This window comes from Sturnus vulgaris, chromosome 2, assembly GCF_052056855.1.
Source record: "Sturnus vulgaris isolate bStuVul1 chromosome 2, bStuVul1.hap1, whole genome shotgun sequence".
Classification (NCBI taxonomy): Eukaryota; Metazoa; Chordata; class Aves; order Passeriformes; family Sturnidae; genus Sturnus; species Sturnus vulgaris.
In genome coordinates this window covers 98,817,517-98,840,965 of record NC_142244.1, presented here as the reverse complement: position 1 = coordinate 98,840,965, position 23,449 = coordinate 98,817,517, and the positions used below count along the sequence as shown (strand labels likewise).

General features: G+C 39.2%; 1 protein-coding gene across 2 annotated transcripts in view; it reads left to right on the top strand.

The window, feature by feature from the left end:
• The window catches only part of ANOS1 (anosmin 1), a 131,313-nt gene that overhangs the window by 13,290 nt on the left and 94,574 nt on the right, over positions 1-23,449 (top strand). For both annotated transcript variants that reach the window (XM_088160183.1, XM_014882441.2), the window contains exon 2: positions 11,008-11,055. In XM_088160183.1, coding sequence (XP_088016309.1) covers positions 11,008-11,055 — 48 coding nt within the window. The remainder of the gene's footprint in view (positions 1-11,007; positions 11,056-23,449) is intronic.

Here is a 23,449-nt window from a genome sequence, read left to right as displayed (position 1 = left end):
TTTTTTTGGTGTTTGTGTGGTTTCTGACAATATTGTTGGTTTTGGTTCAAATTGCAGATAGGCTATTCTGTTTAAGTCCAAGGGTCATTTTTATTTGAAAAAAATCTCTAATTCCTGAATGGCCATAACCCTTTGGCAAATGTTTCTAGGAAGTCCCAGGTCTGGTGAGATGCACTTCACTCATTGAGACAGGTCTTCTGTGGAAAATGGAAAAAACTCCCCAAAGACTGTTTATGCAACTGTTAGACCTCCAAGGACTGTGTTAATTTTTACACTTTTTGAGAGCTTTGCTATGCACTTTAATAATTGCTCGAAAACATGATTTTTGTAAAAAAAAAAATGTTACAAATATTAATAGGTCTCTGGAGCTACCAACGAATAATTATAGTCAAATTTTAGACTGCATATTTCATCTATAGGATTGTTATTTGTGCTAAGTTTTATTGCTGAGATGATACTATACTACTTGCTTTAAAAATATTAAGATACTGAAACACAGTATTCATATTGGTAATTATGTTTGTTGAGCTTATTGCCTTCAAAGAGGAAAAATTTTATAGTAATACATCAAGATAATAAGAATATACTTGTCACAAATATTTTATGTTAAGAAAGGTGCAGCATGGAATTAATATTTTCATTTGTTTTCCTTTAAAAGGAAAATGAAAATATATGTATCCAGCAACTTGTGGGCTGCTATTGTAGCTTGAAATATTTAGTATCTTGTAAACTAGTAACACATGCCAAAGAGAAAGGAAATGAATTCCTGAAATTTATCATGTGAATTTAATGCAATTATATTGGAAATAAATAGTGTGTTAAGCCCGAGAATGTGAGCATATAATTTGATGGTACCTGACTGAGTGATCGTAACATGGCTACTGAAGAGCTGCTAAGTTTGAAGGACAGGTGTGTATCCATACTCTTGCTAAAGTTACAAGTGTAGTATATAATGATGTCCCTCTCATACATGGCAGAACAGAACAGGACAAGATGCAGTGAAATATCACATGTAGTACAGTACAACACATTTAGCAGTCTTTGTAATCAGAAATTACTTAATGACAATGCAATATGCATGGACTATTCTTTGTTTGTGTAGTTTATGGTTAGAGTATTTATAATGGACATTTTAGTTGATATAAAAATGCATGGTGGTTATTCTTTGTGTCTGTGTGTGGTTAGTTTCTTAAGGATGTGAGACAACAGAACCTTAAGCATTTTGCAAGTCCAGAACGGAATGCTGCCCCGACTGGCCATGAGACAGTGTGGCTTTTGAGGAAATTTAGTCTGATAGGAAGCACTGAATTACTACTCTTGTGTGTTTGGGAGATGTTAGAAATGTCTGAGGTGCATCTACACATAAGTGTTTTAATGTGGATCAGAGTTTGCTTTGGGAGTGAGTCTCTTTAAGTATCATGATCACCTTTTCTTTCACATCATGGACCAGTCTGAGAGTTCATGCAATGGACTTCTGGATTAACATAACTGGGAGAGATAATCCAGGGGGATCTAATGTGCTTTAGCAACTGACAGGCGTTGTGTCCATGGACCAGACTAGAATTAGTTGAAGGAAAGGGGGAAGTTGAAATATGTGTAAGTGCATACATCAAGCCCATCAAGACCAGGTGTTTTGCTCAATAGGTGTGTTTCTGTGGTTCACATGACTTCCCAGGGAGTCTGTAGCTGGTTCTGGAATGCTCTGTTGGTAGGCAGTGGAGGCAAATGCAGCCTCTGATAAACATACCACATCACATGCTGTTGGGAGTCACCCAGCTAACCAGTAATCTTATAATTATACAGAATAGTAACATGGACTATAGTTTTCACTTATAAAATCAAATCAACACTCAAAGCAGCATGCAAACATTTCTGAAACATTGAATCCTACAGTACATTGTGAATCAGTTGTATTTTTTTCAAATACAAAGTGGGTTGTATATGTCTACATTTATATTGTATTTTACATAAGTAAGCATTATGTTTTTAGAATGCGTTTTTTCTTTTTGATGTTAATTTCCCAAGGCTACACTTCTGTCACATCCTTGAGCCAGAATATACTTTTATTATCTCATTATTTCAAATGTATAGCAAATCTAGTTTATGACACAACAGAAGAGGTGCATTTGCATTTTGAAAGGGTGGGGATTTTGAAATAGAGCTTAGAAAGAAGTAGTTGACAAGCTATCTTTTGCTTCCCATATTAATGCTATTAGACTAGTTTCTGTTCACTTCAACTGGATTACTTAATCCCAAAAAATGTGTTCAAAATTTGGCCCAAATATATTTTGAGATTTAATATATAACTTTAATATCTTCAAGTTAGTGTCAGTGTATTGAAGTCCTCCTGTTACATGGAGAAGTGAAGTTTATTTCATCTGGATTCTTTTACAGATTGGTAAAAGCTTCTGCTAAACAGAATAAGACCTCAGTTGAGATAAGTCTTAGAAGTGGTAAGAGTGAAGTCTGTGAAACCACAAGAAGGCAGTCATAACTCACAAGTGTGTGGAGACACAAGGATTCCTGTGGCTCATTTGTTTTTACAGCTTGTGTTTATCTAATAGTTTTTCTGTACATTTGAGAAGACAGTGCTCTAAAAAGAGGAAAGGTGTCCCATACTTAGAGATGCAAATTTAATCCAGGCAATGCATAGTCTACTTTGAAAACTACTGATCCTTTACTGTTTTACTGGTAATGGCCTTTGGGTTTTGATGATTGTCTTTCTAGGAACCTACTAATGGTGACAGCCAGAGAACAAATAGTGTTGTGTCTCATGATTTAGGTGATGGCTGCTGATTTTACTTAGTTTCTTTTTTAATTATTCTGGTCTAATTTCTTTTCCCCTGTTTTTGATGTATATGAAGTTGTGGCTTTTAGTGCTTTGGTCTGTAACAGCAATAAAGATTGACTTTATATGAACTATTTAGGAAACCTCAATGCTAAGTTTAGGCCAATATAGTTCTATTTGTGACCATTCATCTACAGGAGGACTCACCATATCATTGTGATAGGAACTAGCACGTTGCAGATGATGGCAATGTAAGCATAAATCCAAAAGAAAAACCTGACTAAGACTTTCTAAAAGTTATTTGTGATAACCATTTTCTGGTGTTAAATCCAGATGTTTAAAATTAGATGGCAGTGTGAATCACACTGTGACCCATGATAATTGAATTTTGGTTTATATTTGCAGTTATATCAGAGAATGAATTTTTAGGCTGATCAGTTTTATAAGTATTTCTTACATTCAGTCATCTCTTTAGCTTAATTACTTTGGGTTAACCAATAACCAGCATTGACTTTTCTATGGTTTAAACATCTGTGGTATAAAAATGGCTTTCTCTGAGGGGGTTATACATTTGATTTGGTTGTGAGGAATCACAGTGGTTAGTTACAGTAACAGAATAATTTCAGGTATTTGTTCCAAAATGTGTTCTTGCTCTCAGCTTCTTTTTTCAGTTTTCACTGTTGCTCAGTGTGGTGTTTGTGGCATTTTTTTTTTTTTAATACTTTAGTTAATTTTAATTTTTTTTATTTTTAAAGGTTGTATGTTGTTATAAGATGGCAGAGGAAATATATGTATGTAGTTAAGCTTAATGCTGAATTTCTACATATGTTTATATTAAAGTCATAAAGTTATCTTATAGTAATATATTAGACAGTGTAACTAATATATGCCAAGTGCTGTTTGATTTCCTGTCTTTTCTCACATTAGAGTTCTATGCAGTATTGTTTTGTTCTGGCAGGTTTTATATGGTTTTATATGCTTTTTGTTTTCTCTTGTTTGGGTGATCTTTATTTGGTTTTGGGGTTGAAATTTTGCTTTGTGCTTTTGCGAACTAGAATAAAGTCTAAGGACATTACTTACACATCAGGAATAAATGAAGATGTTATTCTAGACCTTCGAGCACAGTCTTGTGCTGTCAGCATTGCTGGCTCCCAGGGCATGGAAAGCCAGGGGCTGGGGGTGACCTCATTGCAGGCTCTGCCCCTCTGAGGGGAGCAGCCCCAAAGGGGCTGGCAGAGCTGGGTGCTGGTAACAGGGTCATCAACAGCCTCAGGCATGGCAAAAGATGAACCAGGGGCAGGGAATGCCAGGGGCAGCTGTGGGATGAGTCAGTTCATGGTGTGCTGAGAGAGCTGGCTGAAGATCAGGGCTTAAAGGGTTTTAGTGAACAGGGCCACATCTGTGCCACATCTGGCTGGTGTCTGATCATCACTGGTGTTCCTCAGGGTTCAGTTCTGGGGCTGTTTCTGTGCTCTGGAGGAAGCAGGTGAATGCAGCATTCGTGCAAGTTTGCTGATGATACCAAACTGGGAGGTGCTGGTGACTCTTGAGGAATGAGAGGCCTTGCATGGGGATCTAGATAGGTTAGAGCATTGGGCAATGTTTAATGGGATGAAATTTAACAAGTAAAAAATGTTGGATTCTGCATAATGCTGGATACAAGAATAAACAGAGGAGGATTTGGAGAGCAGCCCCGCAGAAAAAGATCTGGAGTGATGATCAGCATCAGGGTGAGTGGGAATCAGCAGGATGCCAAAGCAGCCAAGAGGGCAAATCCCATCCTGGACTGCATCAAACACAACACCACCAGCTGCTCAAAATGGTGATTATCCCACTGTTTTCAGCATTGGTGCAGTGTCACCTGGAGTGCTGTGTGCAGTTCTGGGCACCACAATTGAATAATGATGTGAAAGTCCTTGAATGCACCCAGAAGAGGACAGCAAAACTGGTGACAGGGCTGGAAAGCATGTCCTGGGAAGTGTGGCTGAGGACTTTGGCCTTGTCTAGTTTGGAGAGGAGGAGGCTGAAGGGTGACCTCATTGCTCTCTATCTGAAAAGGGGAAGTGGAGAGGAAGGTGCTGATCTCTTCTTCCTGGGATCTACTGACAGGACAGATGGGAATGGCTCAAAGCTACACAGTAACATTCAATTTATTATTTGTTGATGCTTGCTTTTTTTCTTTTCATTTTTTATTAGAATTATTATAAGGCAACAGAAATCCCTTACTGATGAATTCTTTCCATAAAATACAATGTACAATGAAATCAGAAACTATATAAAGAGCAAAATGTACTAATTTCAGTTGTTTGTATTTCATTTCTTTCTTTCATGAACGGAAGCCAAGGAAGCAGAGTATTACTGCTATTTTGTTGTATTTTATGTGTGTTTTCATCTCATACTGTTCTTCTATCCATGGCTTCTCAAGTGGATGGTCTTCAAACTTGACATACACTGGACAAGCGTGTAATAGAAACAATGCTAAAAATTATGTTTGCATAAGTTTTCCTTGAAAGAGCCAGTCTTGTTTCTGAGGTGGAACTCGCTGTTGAACTTTATAACTTTCTCCTTCACCACCTCCAGCTCCATGTTTCTCCTGTTCATTTCTACAGAATGATTTGGTTTCACTGGCCAGGTTTTAGTCTTCACTCTAGCCTGTTGCTGAGTCATCTCAAAGTGCATAAGGGGCTTAAATTTGCTGTAACTTGGTGAAAGACTTCCAGAGCAGGTGTTCATAATGTTGTATAATAGGGTGTCCTCTTTTCATTTTCCTGCCTTATTTTCAAAGAAAAAAAATGTTCCAGTTATTTATATGCAAAAGAATAACTAAATACTAGAGCCCAGGAGAGGCGGTACTGTGGTTCCCTTGCCCATATATTTACAGTAAGTTTGTGTTCACTCTTGACAGAAGGGCAGTGAGAAATACATTTTTATTTGATATTTCCTATCTGCTGGTTTTGATATCTCTCCTTAATAAGTGTACAGGCTTTTCTGAAATTCATTCCTGAGTGCATGCTTTTGTATCTGGGAGCTGGAAAGCCTAGTTTGAGTTTGTTGATTCGATTTTGCACCTTAGTTCCACATTTCAGAGCTGGGCCTGGGGACACACAGCACTGATATAGATAAGTGCCTGTATTAATTTGTGTCATAGTGAACATGCAGTCAGGAAATGCATGTCAAACACAAGATAGACTTTACTGTTACTTTTAATTTCATGCTGTTGAGATTTTTGAAAGGGTGAGGAAAATGTATATTGGGAGCCTCTCTTTAAATTCATCATTGCAGCAGTTATTGATCTGTCTACTCAAATGTTCTGTTTTACTTCAGCGGGTACTGTTACTTCAAAGGTTTATTTTTATGCTTTTCTGTCATTTTGAAAGAATCAGTGAGGTCATCAGGAGAGCCCACTTCTGAGAGACAATGATTTCACACAAATAGGGATTGAAGATTGGGCAGGGGAGAAGAGGCTTCCAAAACTGATAATAGGTATACAGCTACTGTCATAGCAGATTAAGTGGCTAGTTAATTTTCATAGCTCATCTCGGGCACTCTGGCATTTCAAAAGAAGGGTTGTATCTCCTAACATAATTATAGACAGAGATGCAAATTAAGTAATTTTATACTGGGTGGTTTTTTTTTGTTGTTGTTGTGTTTTGTTTTTTTTTTTTTTTTTTGCCATTGCACCAATTAAAGGCCAGTTTGTACTTGCTTGTGAATGTTATTAACTTTTTCCCCCCATGGGGCCCACTGTAGATAGAAGATCGATTTTTCTTCCTTCTTTACTTGTGTTTTTTTCCTTACAAGAGATGCTGCACAGCTTTTCTTTTTTCAAGGCACAGAATATAGATGTTTATCTTAACTGTTTAGGACCTTTGTGGTTTACCAGAGGAAAGCAAATGTGCGCAAACACTTGCTGAACTGAATCTTGTAATATTTATGTATTGTTTTGTTTTGTTTTTTCCCCCCCTTCTGTTTTTGCTTTTGTAAGCTCTTTTCCTTGTACATGTCAAGCAGCCCTGGTCCTTGAAGGTCTGATTCTTGAAGTTTGTCTACCGTTTCCTTCCTGGCAGGTTGAAAGTGTGTGGGGCTCAGGTGTTGACCTGAGTTCCTCTAATCCATCTCTATATGTGTTGGAGACTTGCTTTAGTTTCCTCTGCCTGACATTTTCCATATGATGTATCAGGCCTGGGATCCTTGGAGTTCACCCTGTTGAGTGAAGTTTGCTCTCTTCAGCATGCACATAAGATGGTTCAAGGTTGCCCTGAAGATATGCTGTGCAAGGCTTATAAATGGGTAGGAAAAGTGGTATTTAATTCTTCCTTGAGGCCATTCCTGCACTGCAGATTAAAACTATTATTAAAGATTAAGTCAAAACTCTCACCAGCATAAGTCAAGTCAGAATTGGGTTTGAGGAAAAACAGACAGGAGGGAACTGAGAATGGACTGTGGGAGCATGTAAAATGCTACAGATAAAATGCAAATTTCTGATTATTTGAAATTATGGTTTCAGCCAGGTACACTGGCATGAGCAATAATCACAGCTGAATGTCTGTGATTAACCATGTGTTAAGAATGGAGGAGAGTGTTCATGTAGTGTTTGTGCTTGTTCTGATACCTTGCTGTTCAAAGGAAACCTGTGGAATTTGTTTTTCCTTATACAATGAAAGACCATTCACGTCATGTTAAGGTTGTATGACGCTGAAATTGCTAAACAATATTTTCACATTTTGATAGACCTCCTTTTTAACTCAAGTGCTAATAGTTTTCAGTAGAGAAATGAAAGCAGTTGTAGATGTTGAAAGTATCAAGTAGGGGAGCCACACATCTGGGCATTTATGGCTTTGTTGTCTCAAGTAACAGATATAATTTAAAAGCAGAAATGCTTTTTTCTAGTTCAGTGCAAAGTAGCAGCATAACTGAAACAAAGTGGTGAGCAGCTACTGATCTGTTATTGCAATCAGCTACTTCTGTCACATTTTATGTGAAGAAGAAAGGGGGGTAAATTGAAACTAGCACATAAAATATTATTTTAACATTGCTGCTGGCTAGATTTGTAAATGGAAATAATAAATCCTAATACACCATTGAGAGTAATACTAAAGAATTCCCACTAGCTTATGTTATTTACAGCTGTTCTAAAGTTTTATTTCTTTTATTTATGTCTCTTTTCAAAGGGGTTAGCCCTAGATGATGCTCATGGTTAGCTAATCTTATGCTAGTAAAATCTCAGTTTTAGCTAAATTTTACAGTAATGACAGATAAAAATGGTATTATAAAACCAAATAGTATTGCATTGTAATCTGCTGGAAGGTAAAATAAACTTTCATAAAATATTGACATTAAGTAATATGAACTGATTGTTTTAAAATGCTCCTGAATAACTGCAAATAAGTGGAAAGGAATGAAAAAGAGTGGATATGTCTTTATATTAATTGTTCCCAAAGCTTCCTTGGAAACACAGGAGCATTTCAGCTCTTAAGAAAAAAGGACATAGATGAATTTTATTAAGTTCAGATTAAGAGCTGTGGTGAAAGTCAAACCATTCTGTAATTCTGACCGTGGGGATGGTTGGAGCCACTTCCAAAATGATGGAAGTTGGAAGGGATCTTTTAAAGGTCATCTAGTCCATCCTTCCTGCCCTGGGATCTTCTCTGAGGTCCTGCTGGTAATTAAACAGTTCTAGTGATGGAACATCCACAACTTCTCTGGGCAACCTGTTTCAGTATCTCACCGCCCTTACCATGAAAGTTTCTTCCCTAGATCCAATCTAAATCTGCCCTCTCTCAGTTTTCATCTGTTGCCCTTTGTTCTGTCACTACAGGCATTGGTCTCTCTGTCTTGCTTGTAAACCCCCTTTATATAATGAAAGGCTGCAGTAAGGTCTCTCTGGAGCATTCTCTTCTCCAGAAGAGAACAACCCCAAGTGTCTCAGCCTTTACTGAAAAATGTTCTGGTCCTCAGATCATTTTTGTGGCCTTTCTGTAAACCCGCTCCAACAGGTCCTTGATTTTCTTGTTCTGAGCATCCCAGAACTGCATGCAGTTCTCCATGTGTGGCTTGGGATAGCACATTAAAGGAAGATGATCCCTTCCCTTGACCTGCTGGCCACATCTTGGAAACTTTTGTGAACATGTGACTACACACTTGTATGAAGACATGTACAGACATGATCTTTTTAAACATTCATAAAGAGAGATCCAGCTTCAAAGCATAGGCTTCATAGTTGTGGTAGCAAATGACTGTATTCAAGCTTACACGCTTTGCTGAGATCAGAGCACAATGCTGCAGTTTTGAAAAACTACTGTGATTGTCTGCATTCCAGTGATTCTAACGTATCCGTTTCTCCTTGTCAATTGTACATTGACAGAATAATTTTTACTTTATCTGTGCGAGTTTTATACATAAAAAGTTATGTGTTGTTGTGGTTAAGAGCCAGCTGGCAACTAAGTTTGACATGTGCTCACTCAGTTGATTTGTGGGTGTGACTGGGGAGAGTGTCAGAACAGTAAAGGTAGAAAAACCTCATGAGTTGTAATAAAGACAATTTAATAGGTAAAGCAAAAGCTGTGCACATAAGCAAAGCACAGAGTTTCAGCCATCCCCTGTGTCATGTATAGTGGTGATTTGGGAAGACAAACACCATCACTCCAACTATCCATCCCTTATGGAATATCCCTTTGGTCACCTGGGGTCTTGGCATCACCTGTCCTTGCTGTATCCCCTCCCAGCTCCTTGGGCACCCCAGCCCTCCCTGGTGGGATGGGGTGAGGAGCAGAAAAGGTCTTGATGCTGTGTATAAGCACTTGCAAGCACTGCTCAGCAGTAGCAAAAACATCCCTCTGTTATCAACACTGCTTCTAGCACAAATCCAAAGCACAGACCATACTAGCTACTGTGAAGAAAATTATGACAGCTGAAACCAACATATGTAACATAGGTATATTATTCCATTATTTGCAACACTCTTTAATAAAAAAGAAAAAAAAATTAAAAAGAGAGAGAGAAAATAGTATAGTGCTGCTATATTAGTACTTAGCATTCTGGTCTACCTGAATTCTTCCTCCTTGGAAACTGATTTCCAGATCTATAGCTGGTGCCAACAGTGATGGTATACTGCAGTCACATTCCTTGCAGGAATACCTTACCTAATTCCCATGAAAGGGTGTCCTTTTACTCCCTCATAGACTGACAATTGTAGTCCAATTCTAAACAAAGAATTCACCAGATTCTTCATCCATTCCAGAGTATGGACTTATAAATGATGAAAGAAATACATACATACAATGTCCTAACGATGTCAGCCTGGGATGTGTTGCAGTTTGTACCCCATTTCTCATGTTCAGTCATTTAGGTCTTCCTGATGTTGTTTTAATCTTCCACTATACAGAAAGTAAATAAATATTTTGTTTCATCTTTTAACATCACAAACATAAACTTCTGAGCTGTGAGATTTTTTAACCAGGAAATACTGTTTCCAGAATTGACCCTTCAGAAGCATCTCTAGAAGAACAGCACGTTGCTGTTTGTCCCTGTGCTGGTTTCATACTTCTCTTTCTCTTCTCGTCGTGTTTTCTTTTCCTTTAGCTTAAATTATTATTTTGCATGTTATACTGTATTGGTTGTTTTACTGCAGTCAGGATAAATCAGAGTTATACTGTTTCTTTATCTCAGAAATGCCCTTTATATAAATATAAATAGAAAATATATTTCTATTAAATAAAATAATATAAAATAGAACTGACACAGGTGCCTTTTGGGAAACTCATGTTGCATTTAATTGAATTTTCCATTTGCTTAAAGTTGTTAATTATCTTTGCCTGACAGTTTGTTTTAAGTGTTGTGCAATATTGAAATGCAACTAACGGACTTTTCATGAATCACTACTAATCTATATCTGTTTCTTAAATGCAAGTGTTACCTTTTGTTTACTAAGCAATTCTAGACAGCAAGTGTTTTCAAAGATGGACTAAAAGATTACTTTGGTCAGTTTTCCACCAAATTTGCCTGTTGAAATGCTTTCCTAACTTGTTAATGTTCACTTTACACTTGTGTAGGTTTTTAACTACACAAAAGGGACTAGGAGTCAGGATTGATAATTACATTGTGGCACAACATCATTGCCTAAGCAGAACTGGGTGGTGTATTCCATTTAAATATGTAGGGTGAATATGTCTAGCCTGAAAGAAATATTAATGTTCATGTACATTTCCTTTGTCTTTCAGAACAATGGGTCACTTGCTTGGTGCCAGAATCATAAACAGTGTTCAAAGGTAAGACCTGTTTTTGTTCTCTCATTTGTATTACCTATCTGCTTTCAGTCTCTTGTATGTGGATTGTACTTTTCTTCTTAGCCTGTTTTCAGAAGTGTCTGTTTATATTTTATTTGGAAACCTCAGCCTGTAATAAAATATCAAAAATTAAAACCAAGTGATTTATTCTTTCAGGACAAAGGAATCATGTTGGAGGATACATATCAAGCGTAGTTAAACCAACATAATTCTGTCATTTTAAGAAAGTTTACACTGGCTAGAAACTGGTGTCTCATTTGTGGTTTTTCAGAATTTTTGGTCAGAAGAGAGTAAAACTGTCATTAACTTAAAAATCTTCCTCCAACAGCACCAGGGTATTTCAACATTTCGTTCAGTTTGGGATTTAATTTTTATCTTGAACCTGAGTTTATTTGAAAGTATTCTTGACACAAATCCCAGTAGCTCTACTGATGCCCCTTTCCCATTCTAGCACTGAAACCCTGAAAACCTAAGGGGTGAGTGAGCTAATTGTCAACTGATTCTCCTGTGCAAGGGTCTTTCTGTGGTGCCTGGATGGAAGCAGCAACGATTTGGGAGCTTTTGTGGGTCAAGTGGAATTGCACATTTGTTGCTGACTGTTCATAAACATAGTGGAAGAGGCATTCATTGGACATTTACCTAAACATTCTAAAAATGTATTTCTACAATAATTTAGGCCTTTTAACTTCAATAATTATTCTTTCTTCATGAAAGTTGTACTGAAAATGGAATTAAATCTAAGTACTATTGTTCTGTACTGTTTCAATAATGCAATTGATGTTAAATGCTGATGCTAACCCTTGATTTTAACACGTTGATTTCTTGTATACATTTAAAGAATGAGATTACACATTTGCTGATCTAGCTTCTGTTGACATAAAAGGATTTGGAAATAAACCAGTTTTTTTGACTGTTCTGTTGCAGGTGAATAAAACAAAGTTGATTGCTTTTATCAGTATTAAAATCCAGGGTATAACAGAAAGAAAATAATGGAACATTTTCTATTAGCTGTGCGACACTGCTAAGGATTTCACTTCTGCAGTGAAATCTTATTGTTCTTTAAATTCTTCTGGAAATCCCCAAGTAGATTGCAAGGGATGTATTTCATGACAAGTGAGCTGCCTTTGCAGGAAAGCAAGAGGGCCTTGTTCCACAGTGACCCTGATACAGATTTTTTAAAATTTAGTTGTGAAGGCTGCTGTGGTAAGTAATCGGAAAGGTTTTCCAATGGTTTGTGTCTGCCCAACAAAGGTGGAATCATACTAGAAAAGTAGTCCAGATTTTAACACAGGACAAAGGTTGTAGGGATATCTGAGTCACTCCCAAGTTTATTGAATCCACATAAGCTGACATGAATTTTATCTTAAAATTGAATCAGTATCTTGAAACCAGCATGCTACAAATTTATATTCTATTGTATTACAAAACAATAATAGTTCAAGTTTAAAATTACTTAACATGTGCTTTGCAGTCATGTTACCCTGTTTTTCATTCTTTCTTAGGAAGATAATATATTTTCCTTAAGAAAGCAGCTTTGCCATATTTAGAAAATAAATAAATAGAAGCTTGGCCAAATTGTTAGCAGAGCTGAACTTAAGCATAATGTTGTCTTTTCAGGATAGATTTGATTTCTGTGTTTTGCAATGCAAAGTTAAACAATTGCTTTAGCTAACTGAAATTTTCAAAGTGATGCAGGGAATTCAGTTAGCCTTTTAAAAATGCAAATTCATCTTCTCAGCACCTCAGTGGAGAAGATTTATATGAGTGTGATAGGTAGTGGAGGATTCCACAAGGAATGGTATGCTGCTCAACCTTACTGCAACTCACATGAAAGACCTTGTTGGAGATACAAAGGTTGGGGGCAGCCTTGGCTGCAGTGACCATGAGATTGTGAAATTCTGTATTGGGCAAGAAGGAGGCAGGGCAGCAAGCAAGATAGTAAGCATGGACTTGAAAAGAGCAAGCTTTAGCCCCTTAGGGGACTTCTTGGAAGAACCCTATGGGAACAGATTCTATGGGGAAGAGGGGTCCAGGAGAGCTAATTGATCTTAAGGATCACTTCTGCAAGACTCAAGAATGATGCATCCTGGTGAGCAAGAAATTGGGCAAAGTGGGCAGGAGACCTGTGTGGATAAATAAAGAACTCATGTCATTTCTCCAGTGTAAGTAGGAAATACACAGGAGATGGAAGCAGGGTCAGGCTACTTGGAATGAATATAGAGAGGTGTCAGAGTGAGTAGAAATGAGGCAAGGAAGGCCAAGACACATCTGGAATTAATGGAATGGGGACTGTGGTAATGGAGGACAAGGAGAAGGCAGAGTTACTGAACACCTTCCTTGCATCAATCTTCACTGACAAGACCAGCCTTCAGGAATCTCTGACACAGGAGATCTGGGTAAAGGAGTGTTATAAGGAAGACCTTCCCTTGGTCAGAGAAGATGGGGTTAGAGAACACCTTGGCATCCACGAGTCCCTGGGCTCTGATGGCATGCACCCACAAGTGATGAGAGACCTGATGAGCACCGTAAGTAGACCAACCACGATCAGCTTTGAAGGACTGTGGCAATCAGGGGAGATGCCTGAGGACTAGAAGAAAACAAATGTCACCCTAGCCTTCAGAAGAGGCAAGAAGGAAGGCCTAGGGAACTTATCAACTAGTCAGCCTCACCTCAATCCCTGGAGAGATGGTGGAGTGCCTCACTCTGAAAACCATCTTTGGATGGCCATCACATGGATGACAAGTAGATTATCAGGAGTAGTCCTTGACCAATCGGAGTGCCTTCTACAGTGAAACAACTCACCTGGGTGGATGGGAAAATGCAGTGGATATTGAATACCTCAGTTTCAGCAAGGCTTTTGACACTTCCTCGCAATATCCTCATAAACTCAGGAGGGAAGGACTGGATGGATTGAGAACTGATTGACTGACTGGCAAAATTACATCTCTCACAGAGAGATGTAATTGCACAGGGTATGGCTGGGGCCTGTCACTTGTGGTATCCCCCAGGGTTCAGTACTGGACCTAGTATTGCTTCTCTTGTTCATCAGTGGCTTGGATGAAGGGCAGAGGCCTCCTCAGCAGGTTCAGTGAGGGCACAAAGCTGGGAGGAGTGGCCAATAGCCCAGAGTGCTGTGCAGCCCTTCAGAGGGACCAACAGGGTGGGGAGATGGGCAGGGGAGAACTGCCTGAAATTTAGCAAAGGCAGGGTCCTGCCCCTGGGGAAGAACAACCCCCTGCACCAGGACAGGCTGGGGCTGAGCTGTAAAGCAGCTCTGTGGAGAAGGACCTGGGGGTGCTGGTGACAGCAAGCTGTCCATGAGCCAGCAGGGTGTCCTGGGGACCAAGAAGCAGACGAGGTCCCCTCTCAGTTGTCTATCTGAAGGAAGGGTGGTAAGAGGATGGAGCCAGGCTCTTCTCAGTGGTGCCAAGGACAAGAGACAATGGGCAGAAACAGTTGCACAGAAGTTCCACTGAACATGAGCAAGAGCTTCTTTCCTGTGCGGGTACTGAGCACTGGAACAGGTTGCCCTGAGAGGTTGTGGATCCTCCCTCACTGAAGATATTTAAGAACCTTCTGGATTCAGTCCTGTGCAATGTGCTCTGGGATGGCCCTACTGGAGCAGGGAGGTTGGACTGGCTGACCCACTGTGCTCCCAGCCTTACCCATTCTGTGATTCTCTTAAATATCTCAGATGACTGTGAGCAGAAAAATATTCACCAATTATTTAAAATGAAATTTCATTTGGTAAGATCTCTGCACAAGTCTGTTTTTCAAGATGAAGCACAAGAGACCTCTTGAATGTTTGCCCTATTTTGACATGTGTAATTTCAATATGTTAAAATACTTCATTATAATTAGGACAACTATAGGATTATAAAATAAATTGTCATTTTTGGTTGCAGTAGTTTCTAATTCATTGCCATAATGTACTCCTCCTTGTCTACTGGCACAGCACAGAAGCAGACTGAGGGCTTTCTTATTTTGATTCTTGACAATTGGCTGGTTGGCTTCCACACTGGAGATGAAATTGGCATTGTGATTGATGAAGTTTGTGAACTTCTTTGGAAAAAGATTTGAAACCAAAATTTCTTTGTCTAACTTCATTCATAGACCATTGTTTTCTTTGAACTTAGGCTTATTGAGTTGCAGATGATTCCTTTCTAAGGGGACAGAGGGCCCAATATGCCAGTCAGGCCCAGCCCACAGGAAGATCTACTGCCTACCTGGGGCCTGGGTAGGGATGTCATCCAGAAACTTGTTAATCTGGAGTGGTCCTGAGACTACTGCTCATTGCTGATTTCCCACAGAGGGGATAATGGAGTGGGAACACATAGTCCAAGGACGATCAAAAAGGACTTCAGGGCCTTGGAATATTTGGTAAGGGAATCTGGAGCACAAGTTATGACTTCCTCTGTACTTCCAGTTGAAGGCAGCAACATGGGCTGAGTCTGTTACTACATAGCTCTGTGGCTGGTATCTCCACCAAAATTTTGGGTTTTTTGACAATTGTATGGTCTGTGCTGTACCGGGCATGCTTGTGCCAGTAAGGACTCACGTTTCTCAGGGAGGAGAGTTGCTGCTTGGGAACCAGAGGGGCCCATTTCATTGACAGAGCTTTAAACTAGTTGTGATAGGGGAGGGGGACAATATCAGGTTTGTGCCTGGAAAGCTGTGGAATAAGTGAAGGTTAAGAGGGACAGCGTGCAAGAGGGCCCTGTGCCAGTGACTCTGAAATGTGCTGGCCACACTGGAATGCACTTGCAGTCTTACAGAGACAAGCCAGGGATTCCTAATATAACGGAAACCAACAGGGAAACACCAGAGAATTATCTCAAAGGAATTAAGGGCTGTTCCTTTAGGAAGGCAACCTGGCTGACAGGCCAGCTGAGGTGCCTTTACACCAGTGCATGCAGTGTGGGCAGCAGACTGGAGGAGTTGGAAGCCACTGTGCTGATAGAAAGCTGAAGTGGCCCTGTTGCCACTTCAGGACAAGGGGAATGGATTCTAACTGTGTTTGTGTAGAAGCATTTCACATTACTCTTCAGCCCTCCATGTTCCCACTAGCCTTGACACCCTCATTAGGATTGATACTACATGGTATATAGAATTGTTTGTGTACTGAGGTTCTATTCAGATTTGGTCTAGGTAATGAAAGTTAAAATATAGTATTTATTTTCTTTTACTTTACCAGTAGATGGCTGGCAGCTTGTCAGACTTGCTGAGTAATGCAAAGGTGGACTTACAAACAACAGTCTGAGGAAATAGAACTGCAACATGGAGAGACTGAAAAAGAAAGTGGGCTGGATTGGGCTGGGCTCAGTATTTCCTAACACAGTTATTGGACCAGCACCTGGATCTCAGTCAGCTCTGCTCATTCCTTGACACCACAGGGGTAAAAAGCTTAACTGGGAAAAGAACCAGACAGACACTCCCCTCATTTTTCTGCATACATGATTACATAAAACCCCAGTTCCTGTTTCCAACAGCTGGTTCAGCAGAGGAGTTGAAAATAGAACTTCTGCAGAGGTACCCCTGGTTGGGGAAAGACAGTTAAAGCTGGAAACTGATGGATCTAGTTTTCTTACACAGCTGACCTAAAGTCTTTCATCGCAGCCAAATGTTTGGCAAAGTCTTGCAAAAAATATATTCATGCCTGTCATCTTCAGACTGTCTTTAAATAATATTTTGACATGGGTTGTGCCAGTAGGTAGGCAAATATAACCTACTTTGGGCTTATTCCTCCTTTTCCCCTCCAACTAATCATATTTGTTATGGTATATCAAACTCTGAGTTACCTAAGTGATTATTTAAAAGCATTATGAGGTACAGGTTATATACAGTCTGAAGTAGTGTCTGTAATGTATAGGTTTCGTCTAAAACATAATTCAACTTGTTTCCAACACAGGTAGTCAGTCGGCTTTGCTACATGATTCTATGTACGTAACTCATTAATACCGGATCTGTTCTCTCTAAATGGAAATGTATAGAAAAAAAATAGTCTATTTTTAGATGAAATGGCTGCTGCTAGGGAGTGAAGAGTAGAATAGGTCAGTTTTTAGAATAGTGTTGGTTGAGTATACAGTATCTAAACCAGAAAGTCTAGTGCTGCTGTTGAAAAATATTCATTCACACTTTTTGATAGATAGAGAATTGTTTATAACTTGTTAAAATGATAGATCTTAAAATATTTTTTCTTTTTTTAAGAGAGATTTTATGATTACAACTCACATAATAAAATCTAGATGGATTCTAGCTCTTTCTGTAAGCTTAATTCTCAGTGAAATTACTGAGACATTCTGAGAGTTATGTTTAGTGATGAGAGAGAAGAATTCTGCCCAGATGTGGTTGTTATTAGATTTGTGTTTTCTGGAGCTAAGCTTATACATTTTTACTTGCAATTCTCAATGTTCATGAGGGTAGTAAATGCTATTATGGTTTTTATTCTATGTACAGATATTGTTATCTGGCAGTTTCATTTTGTTGCTTCTAAAAATGAAATGCAGTTTACTTTGTGGGTTCAGGAGAAATACAGAAAACATTCACACTTTTTCATGACTGTATTTTTTTTCTTATGTATCTCTGATGGCACACAGCTGAAGGGTTGGTTTCATGTGTCATGTTTATTTTCACTGGTAACTTTCTCTTTATGTAATCCACTTAGAATCATATAATAGTTTAGGTTGGAAGGGATCCTAAGAGGTCATCTAGTCCAATCCCCCTGCAATGAGCAGGGTCATCTTCAACTGGATCAGGTTGCTCAGAGTCCCATCCAGCCTGGCCTTGAATGTTTCCAGGGATGGGGCATCTCCCAGCCCCTGGGCAACGTGTTCCAGTGTCACCACGTTCATCATAAAAGATGTTTTCTTTATGTCTAGTCTAAGTTTACTCTCTTTTGATTTAAAACTGTTATTCCTTGTCCTGTTCAACAGGCGTTGCTAAAAATTCAGTTCTGATTTTTCTCATAAGTCCTTCTTAAGTACTGAAGAGTTGCAATAAGGTCTTCTCAAAGCCCTTTCTTTTCTTGAAAGCTGAGTAACTCTCACAGCCCTTCCTGGAAGAGGTGCTTCTCCCATTTGATAATTTCTGTGGACCACCTCTGGACCAGCTCCAACAGGGGTATGTATTTCCTGTGCTGAGGACACCAGAGCTGGAAGGAGCACTCCAGGTGAGTTCTCTCTGGAGCACATTGGAGGGACAGAATCACCTCCCTCAGTCTGGTCATGACACTGCATTTGATGCAGCCCAGGATGCAGTTAGTGCAATTGCATACTATGGGCTCATATCCAGCTTTTCACCCACCAGTACCCTTACCACAGGGAAGCTCACAATCCCTTCTTCCCTCAGCCTGTATTGATACAGCAAATTGTCTCACCTAGGTCAGCACTTTGCACTGGGTCTTGTTGATCCTCATGAAATTCCCATGGGCCCACGTTTTTAGCTTGTCCAGTGCCCTCTGGATAGCATCCTGTCCTTCAAGCATGTCAGTCATACCACACAGCTTGAAGTCATCTGCAGAGGGTCTTGCTTAAGGCCCCCTCAGTCCTCTTGTGCCACTGATGATGATAATAAACCATACTGATGCCCATGAGTCTGGTGACCTCAAGGGAACACCACCCTCTGGATGAGACCAGCCAACCAGTTTCTCTTCTGCCAAAGAGAAACTATCAAATCCATCTCTCTGATTTAGAGAGAGGGGTGTTGTGAGAGACCCTGTTAAAGGCCAGGTTAAATCAAGCTGTGCCATATATCTCAAATGATCTCCCTATACTTTACATGTCTTAGTATAGCTTCTAGAAGGATCTGTTCCATGATTTCCCAGGCACAGAGATGAGGCTGACAGGTTGGTAGGTCCCACGGTCCTTTTTTTTTACCTTTTTCAAAAATGGGTGCAATGTTTACCTTTTTGCAGCCACCTCGATCTTTACCTGTCTGCTATGACTTTTCAAGTATTATGGCAACTACATCAGCTAATTCCCTCAGATCTCTGGGTTACATGTCATCAGGTCCCATAAGCCATGTGTGTTCCAGTTCCTCAGGTGGTTATGGGCCTGATCTTTGGTTACAGGTGGAGCTACTTTGCTCTTGCAGCCCACCCACTCAGGAGGTGTGGTGGAAAAAAGGTTGCCTTTGAAGTCTGAGAAGAAAAATGTTGAATACTTCAGCCTTCTCCCTTAACCCTGTCTGACCATGTCCTTATAGTCTTAGCAAGATAGGTGTCTGTCTTCCACTGCCTGTGTGCTTCCTTCTTGCCCTTTACCTTGACCAGAACGTCTCCACTCATCTATGCAGGTCTCTTGCCTTCCTTTCTTGATTTTTTACACTTAGTGATTAAGAGTTCTTGTGTTCCATGGAACATGTCCTTAAAGATCTGCCAGCTCTTTTCTAGTCCCTTGTCCTTTAAAGCAGTTTCCCAGGGAGTCCTGTTGACTAACATCTTTAAGAGCTGGAAGTTTACTTTCCTAATATTTAGGGTCCTGACTTTATTCTTTGCCTGACCCACATCCCTCAGGACTGTAAACTTCACTAGTGCATGAGCATTGCATCCTGGGCTGCCTCCAGCCTTAATATCAGTGATTAACTCACTTCGTTAAAACATTACAATAACCATAAAATTTGCTGATCAATCTTTCCTGCTATATGTGGATTTAAGGACTACTTGGCATGTGAAATACAATCAAAACCTGGCCTAAGAAAATAATCTGCAAGGCTGACTTCAAGGGTAACAACTTTGCACTGGAGATTGCTCTTTTTGTAAATGGCAATGAACTGTTTTATGTTGTGTTTTGAATTCTTTCACTGACTTGACCTTTGCTGTTGGATTTAAATTTCACATCTTTACATAATTCCGGGTTGGGGTTTTTTGCCTCTCCTTAACTTACTCTCTGAAAATTTTTATGTGATGTTTTGTCTCTTTCTCTCCATTAGTGTCACTATTCTGTATGCCCATCCATCTGTTTCTTAAAAATCTATAAATGAATCAGTGAATTGTTGAGGTTGGAAGGAAAACCCTTTCAGATCTTCTAATGAAAGATCAACTAGAGGAGGTTGTCCAGAACCACATCCAGTTGGATTTTGAGTATCTCTATATGTAAAGACCACAACCTCTCTTGGCAGCCTATTTCAGTGTTTGACTACTTGCACAGTAAAAGAGTTTCTGTATTTGCTTTTTGGTTTGTGCCTATGGCCTCTTGTTTAGTCCATAGGCATGACTAAGAAGAGCCTGGCTGTCTTTTTTTCATTGCATCCCAATGGATATTTATAAACATAAAAAAGATCCCTCTGAACCTTTTCTCCAGGCTCATCAGTCTCAGATATCTTTACTTCAATGTATGTGGCAGGTGCTCCAACCCCTTAAAGAAAGTCTTGGCCCAATGTATTCTTCTTCTTTTCTATTTATGCATTCTAAGCCCCAAATGACTCATGCCTTCTGCCATTTGCAAAACGCCTGTCCTTAAAATCCCTTGACTTCTAGCAGCCATTCTTGCTAAATTGGATGTAAAATGCACAGCTTTTGCTGTTCCTGCTCCATTTTTCTGGTTTGTTTTTGCAGTGTGAGCTCCACAGTTCCACGGCTGTACTTCTCAAGTACTTGGAAGTGCTGAGCATATAACAGGTGCTTCCTCATAAAAACAACAGTTAGAGCTGATTGCTGCTGAGAGTAACATGAAAGGGCAAGAGTCCTGCATTGATGCTGGCTTAGCGAAAAATGTATTTTAGCCCTAAAGTGGGGAGCAGGGGGAAAGGCATTTCAAGAGAGTTTGTGAAGTAGACATAATTTATTTAATTTTTTTTACAGCTCCTTACACAAGGTTTTCTTTTTGTAGGCAGCTGAAAGTCAAGAGACCAGCAGGCATAATTTAGAGCTGCATGCATGTGCTGTGGCATTTACAAGGACTGGAGATAAATGGGGATCATCATAACGCACTGTGAATTGCAATACAACTTTCTTGTTCCCAGTGGCCACAGCAGTGGTCCCTGATTGATTGATTCTGCAAGAAGGCTGAAAGGCTATTTTTTGAGTTTTCAGAACTGAGAGGAAAATGTGAAAATAAAAATAAACTATTTAGAAATTGTGTAGCCAAATAAACATACTGTTTGACTATCTCAAAAATACAGTTTACGATCTTTTTAGAATATATACTCCTGGATTCCATATTCAAGCAATTGTTTAAGGCTTCCAGCTGTGCTCTTTCCAGATATAATGCAGGTGGAAAGATGAGTTAATGATTTAAACAATTAGAGATTTGATGCAGTCTTCCATCTGTCAAAGCCCACTGAAATGAAAGTTCACAGTTTTAATTTGTGCCTCCAGCATCTAACTCAGTCTGAAATGGTGTCAACGATTTGCCCTGCCCACAGTAGTGCTATTCTTATGTTAAGCATTCTGTGCACACATGCTGAGAGACTTCTATCAAACATATTAGTGTGCATTTGAGAGATCATTAGCCTGAAGTAGCTGAAACATTCCAGGTTTCTTAGCCAGGAATCTCACATCTCTGCTGGAAAGTATGTTGAGCCATTGTTATTTACACAATAAAGCTAGAGCAGGATAGGGATAGCTTTATAAAGTTTAGCTGGAGTAGTGGTGCTGTGATTTAAGTGGCACCCATAAAAGGGTGAGATGATGAATGTTTTGGTTTTTTGTCTAAAAAGATAGAATGAATAAAAATTTTTCTTGATCTGCTAGACAGATTGGTTTTCTTTCATTTAGTAAAAGCTGAGGTGAAACAATTTAATACGGAGTTCATAAGACTTGATCAGATTATTGTTCTCCTAAATTGATAAAAAGTCATGAGCATATAAGAAATAAGACAGATGTGATACTTATTGTTTGCATTCTTATGGATTATTTGATTTTTTAATATTCATCTAGAAAAAGGTAGAGAGGACTGAGAGAACCATAGTGGTTAGATGATTAAAGCTGTACTAGCTAATAAATAGGATGACTGAAGTTTCTGGATATTTCTGTTCGGGGAAATAGAAGAAAGAGCTTTGTGATTCAGTGTTTATGTTTATACAAAAGCATTAGTGTATAAGTGTGTTGTGATTACAAGAATCCCTTTGTTCCTAAGGGCCTTGAGAAATCACAAATAAACAGAACTGAAATCCAAACAGTATTTGCAGTGCTCTGTAATACTCTGATGTATTGCTCTATATTTGTAAATACCAAGTTATATTTTTTGGGGCATTGAAAAAACAGTTGTGTTAGAACATGAAATAAGTGATCATGAAGTAAGTTCATATTCTTTACCGTTGCTATATTGGATCATGTCAGTCATCCTTCCAATATAATACTTGTGTTACCAGCTAGATTCTCAAAAGGTAAGTAAAGATGTAGGTCAGGAATAACCTACTGCAAAGAAAAAGCCCCTTACTTTAGCCCTATTACTTATTTTTGTGTGATACTGTGCAACCTAAAGGATATGTCCTTTTCAGAACGCTCATTGTGGCGTCTCGGCTCTTGCCACTTACTGTTTTGTCCACCTTAATTTTTTTTTCCTTGGAAGAGCAGAACCTTAGGATTTTATGGAGGGTGTTTTGCTTGGCATTCACTCTGACTGATGCTGCTGATAACTTTCTATCTCTAGTAAAAATGGCTAAAATCAAGTTACTTTCTTTTTTCCTGTGTTAAAAAATTGTCACAACTGCCAGAGACCTTATGAGGGGTAGGGAGGAAAAGATCAGGTTGTTTGTATGTCCCTGTAGCCCAGGTTTTTGTTAATGTGGAATTCTGCTGAGGTTCTCATTGATCTTCATCATGGGTTTATAGAAAATCTGATTCTTTTGGAGCTTGCTCTTTTGGCCAGTTGTATCTGTTTTAAGGAGGTTTGATCATTGTGCTGTTTGAAATCTGAACTCCTGATTACTGAGCAAACTGAGCCAGTGCTGAGCATAACCAGATGAAGATTAAGTAACCCCCCTTTCACAGAGAAAGGACAAAAAATTGTCATTAATGACTGAATTGTGCCAACACTGGCTTTGAGGGTAATAGCACAGCAGTCTTAACTCCATTCTCAGAAAAGCCAGTGCTGGCTTTAGACTTTAAATCTGCATACGCTGTGATGTATAGAGACATCCACTACAGCTAAAGGGAGAAATGTGTGCATGGCAGTGCTCACATATAAACACAACAGATATTATTGAAGCTGGCATGGTGAAGCACTAAATGCTTCTACAACTTAGCTTTATCTGCTTCAGTGAACACTCTTCAAAATCCAAGGAGATTCAGACTACAGAATCCTTTATTTAGAGGTATTTGAGCACAAAAATAATCCCTTACTAGAAACTTTTGAAGTACCAATGCAGCTATGCAGTCTAATCAACTGTAAATTTTTGTCATCTAAAAAGCACTTGATTAAGTAACATCTAGCAG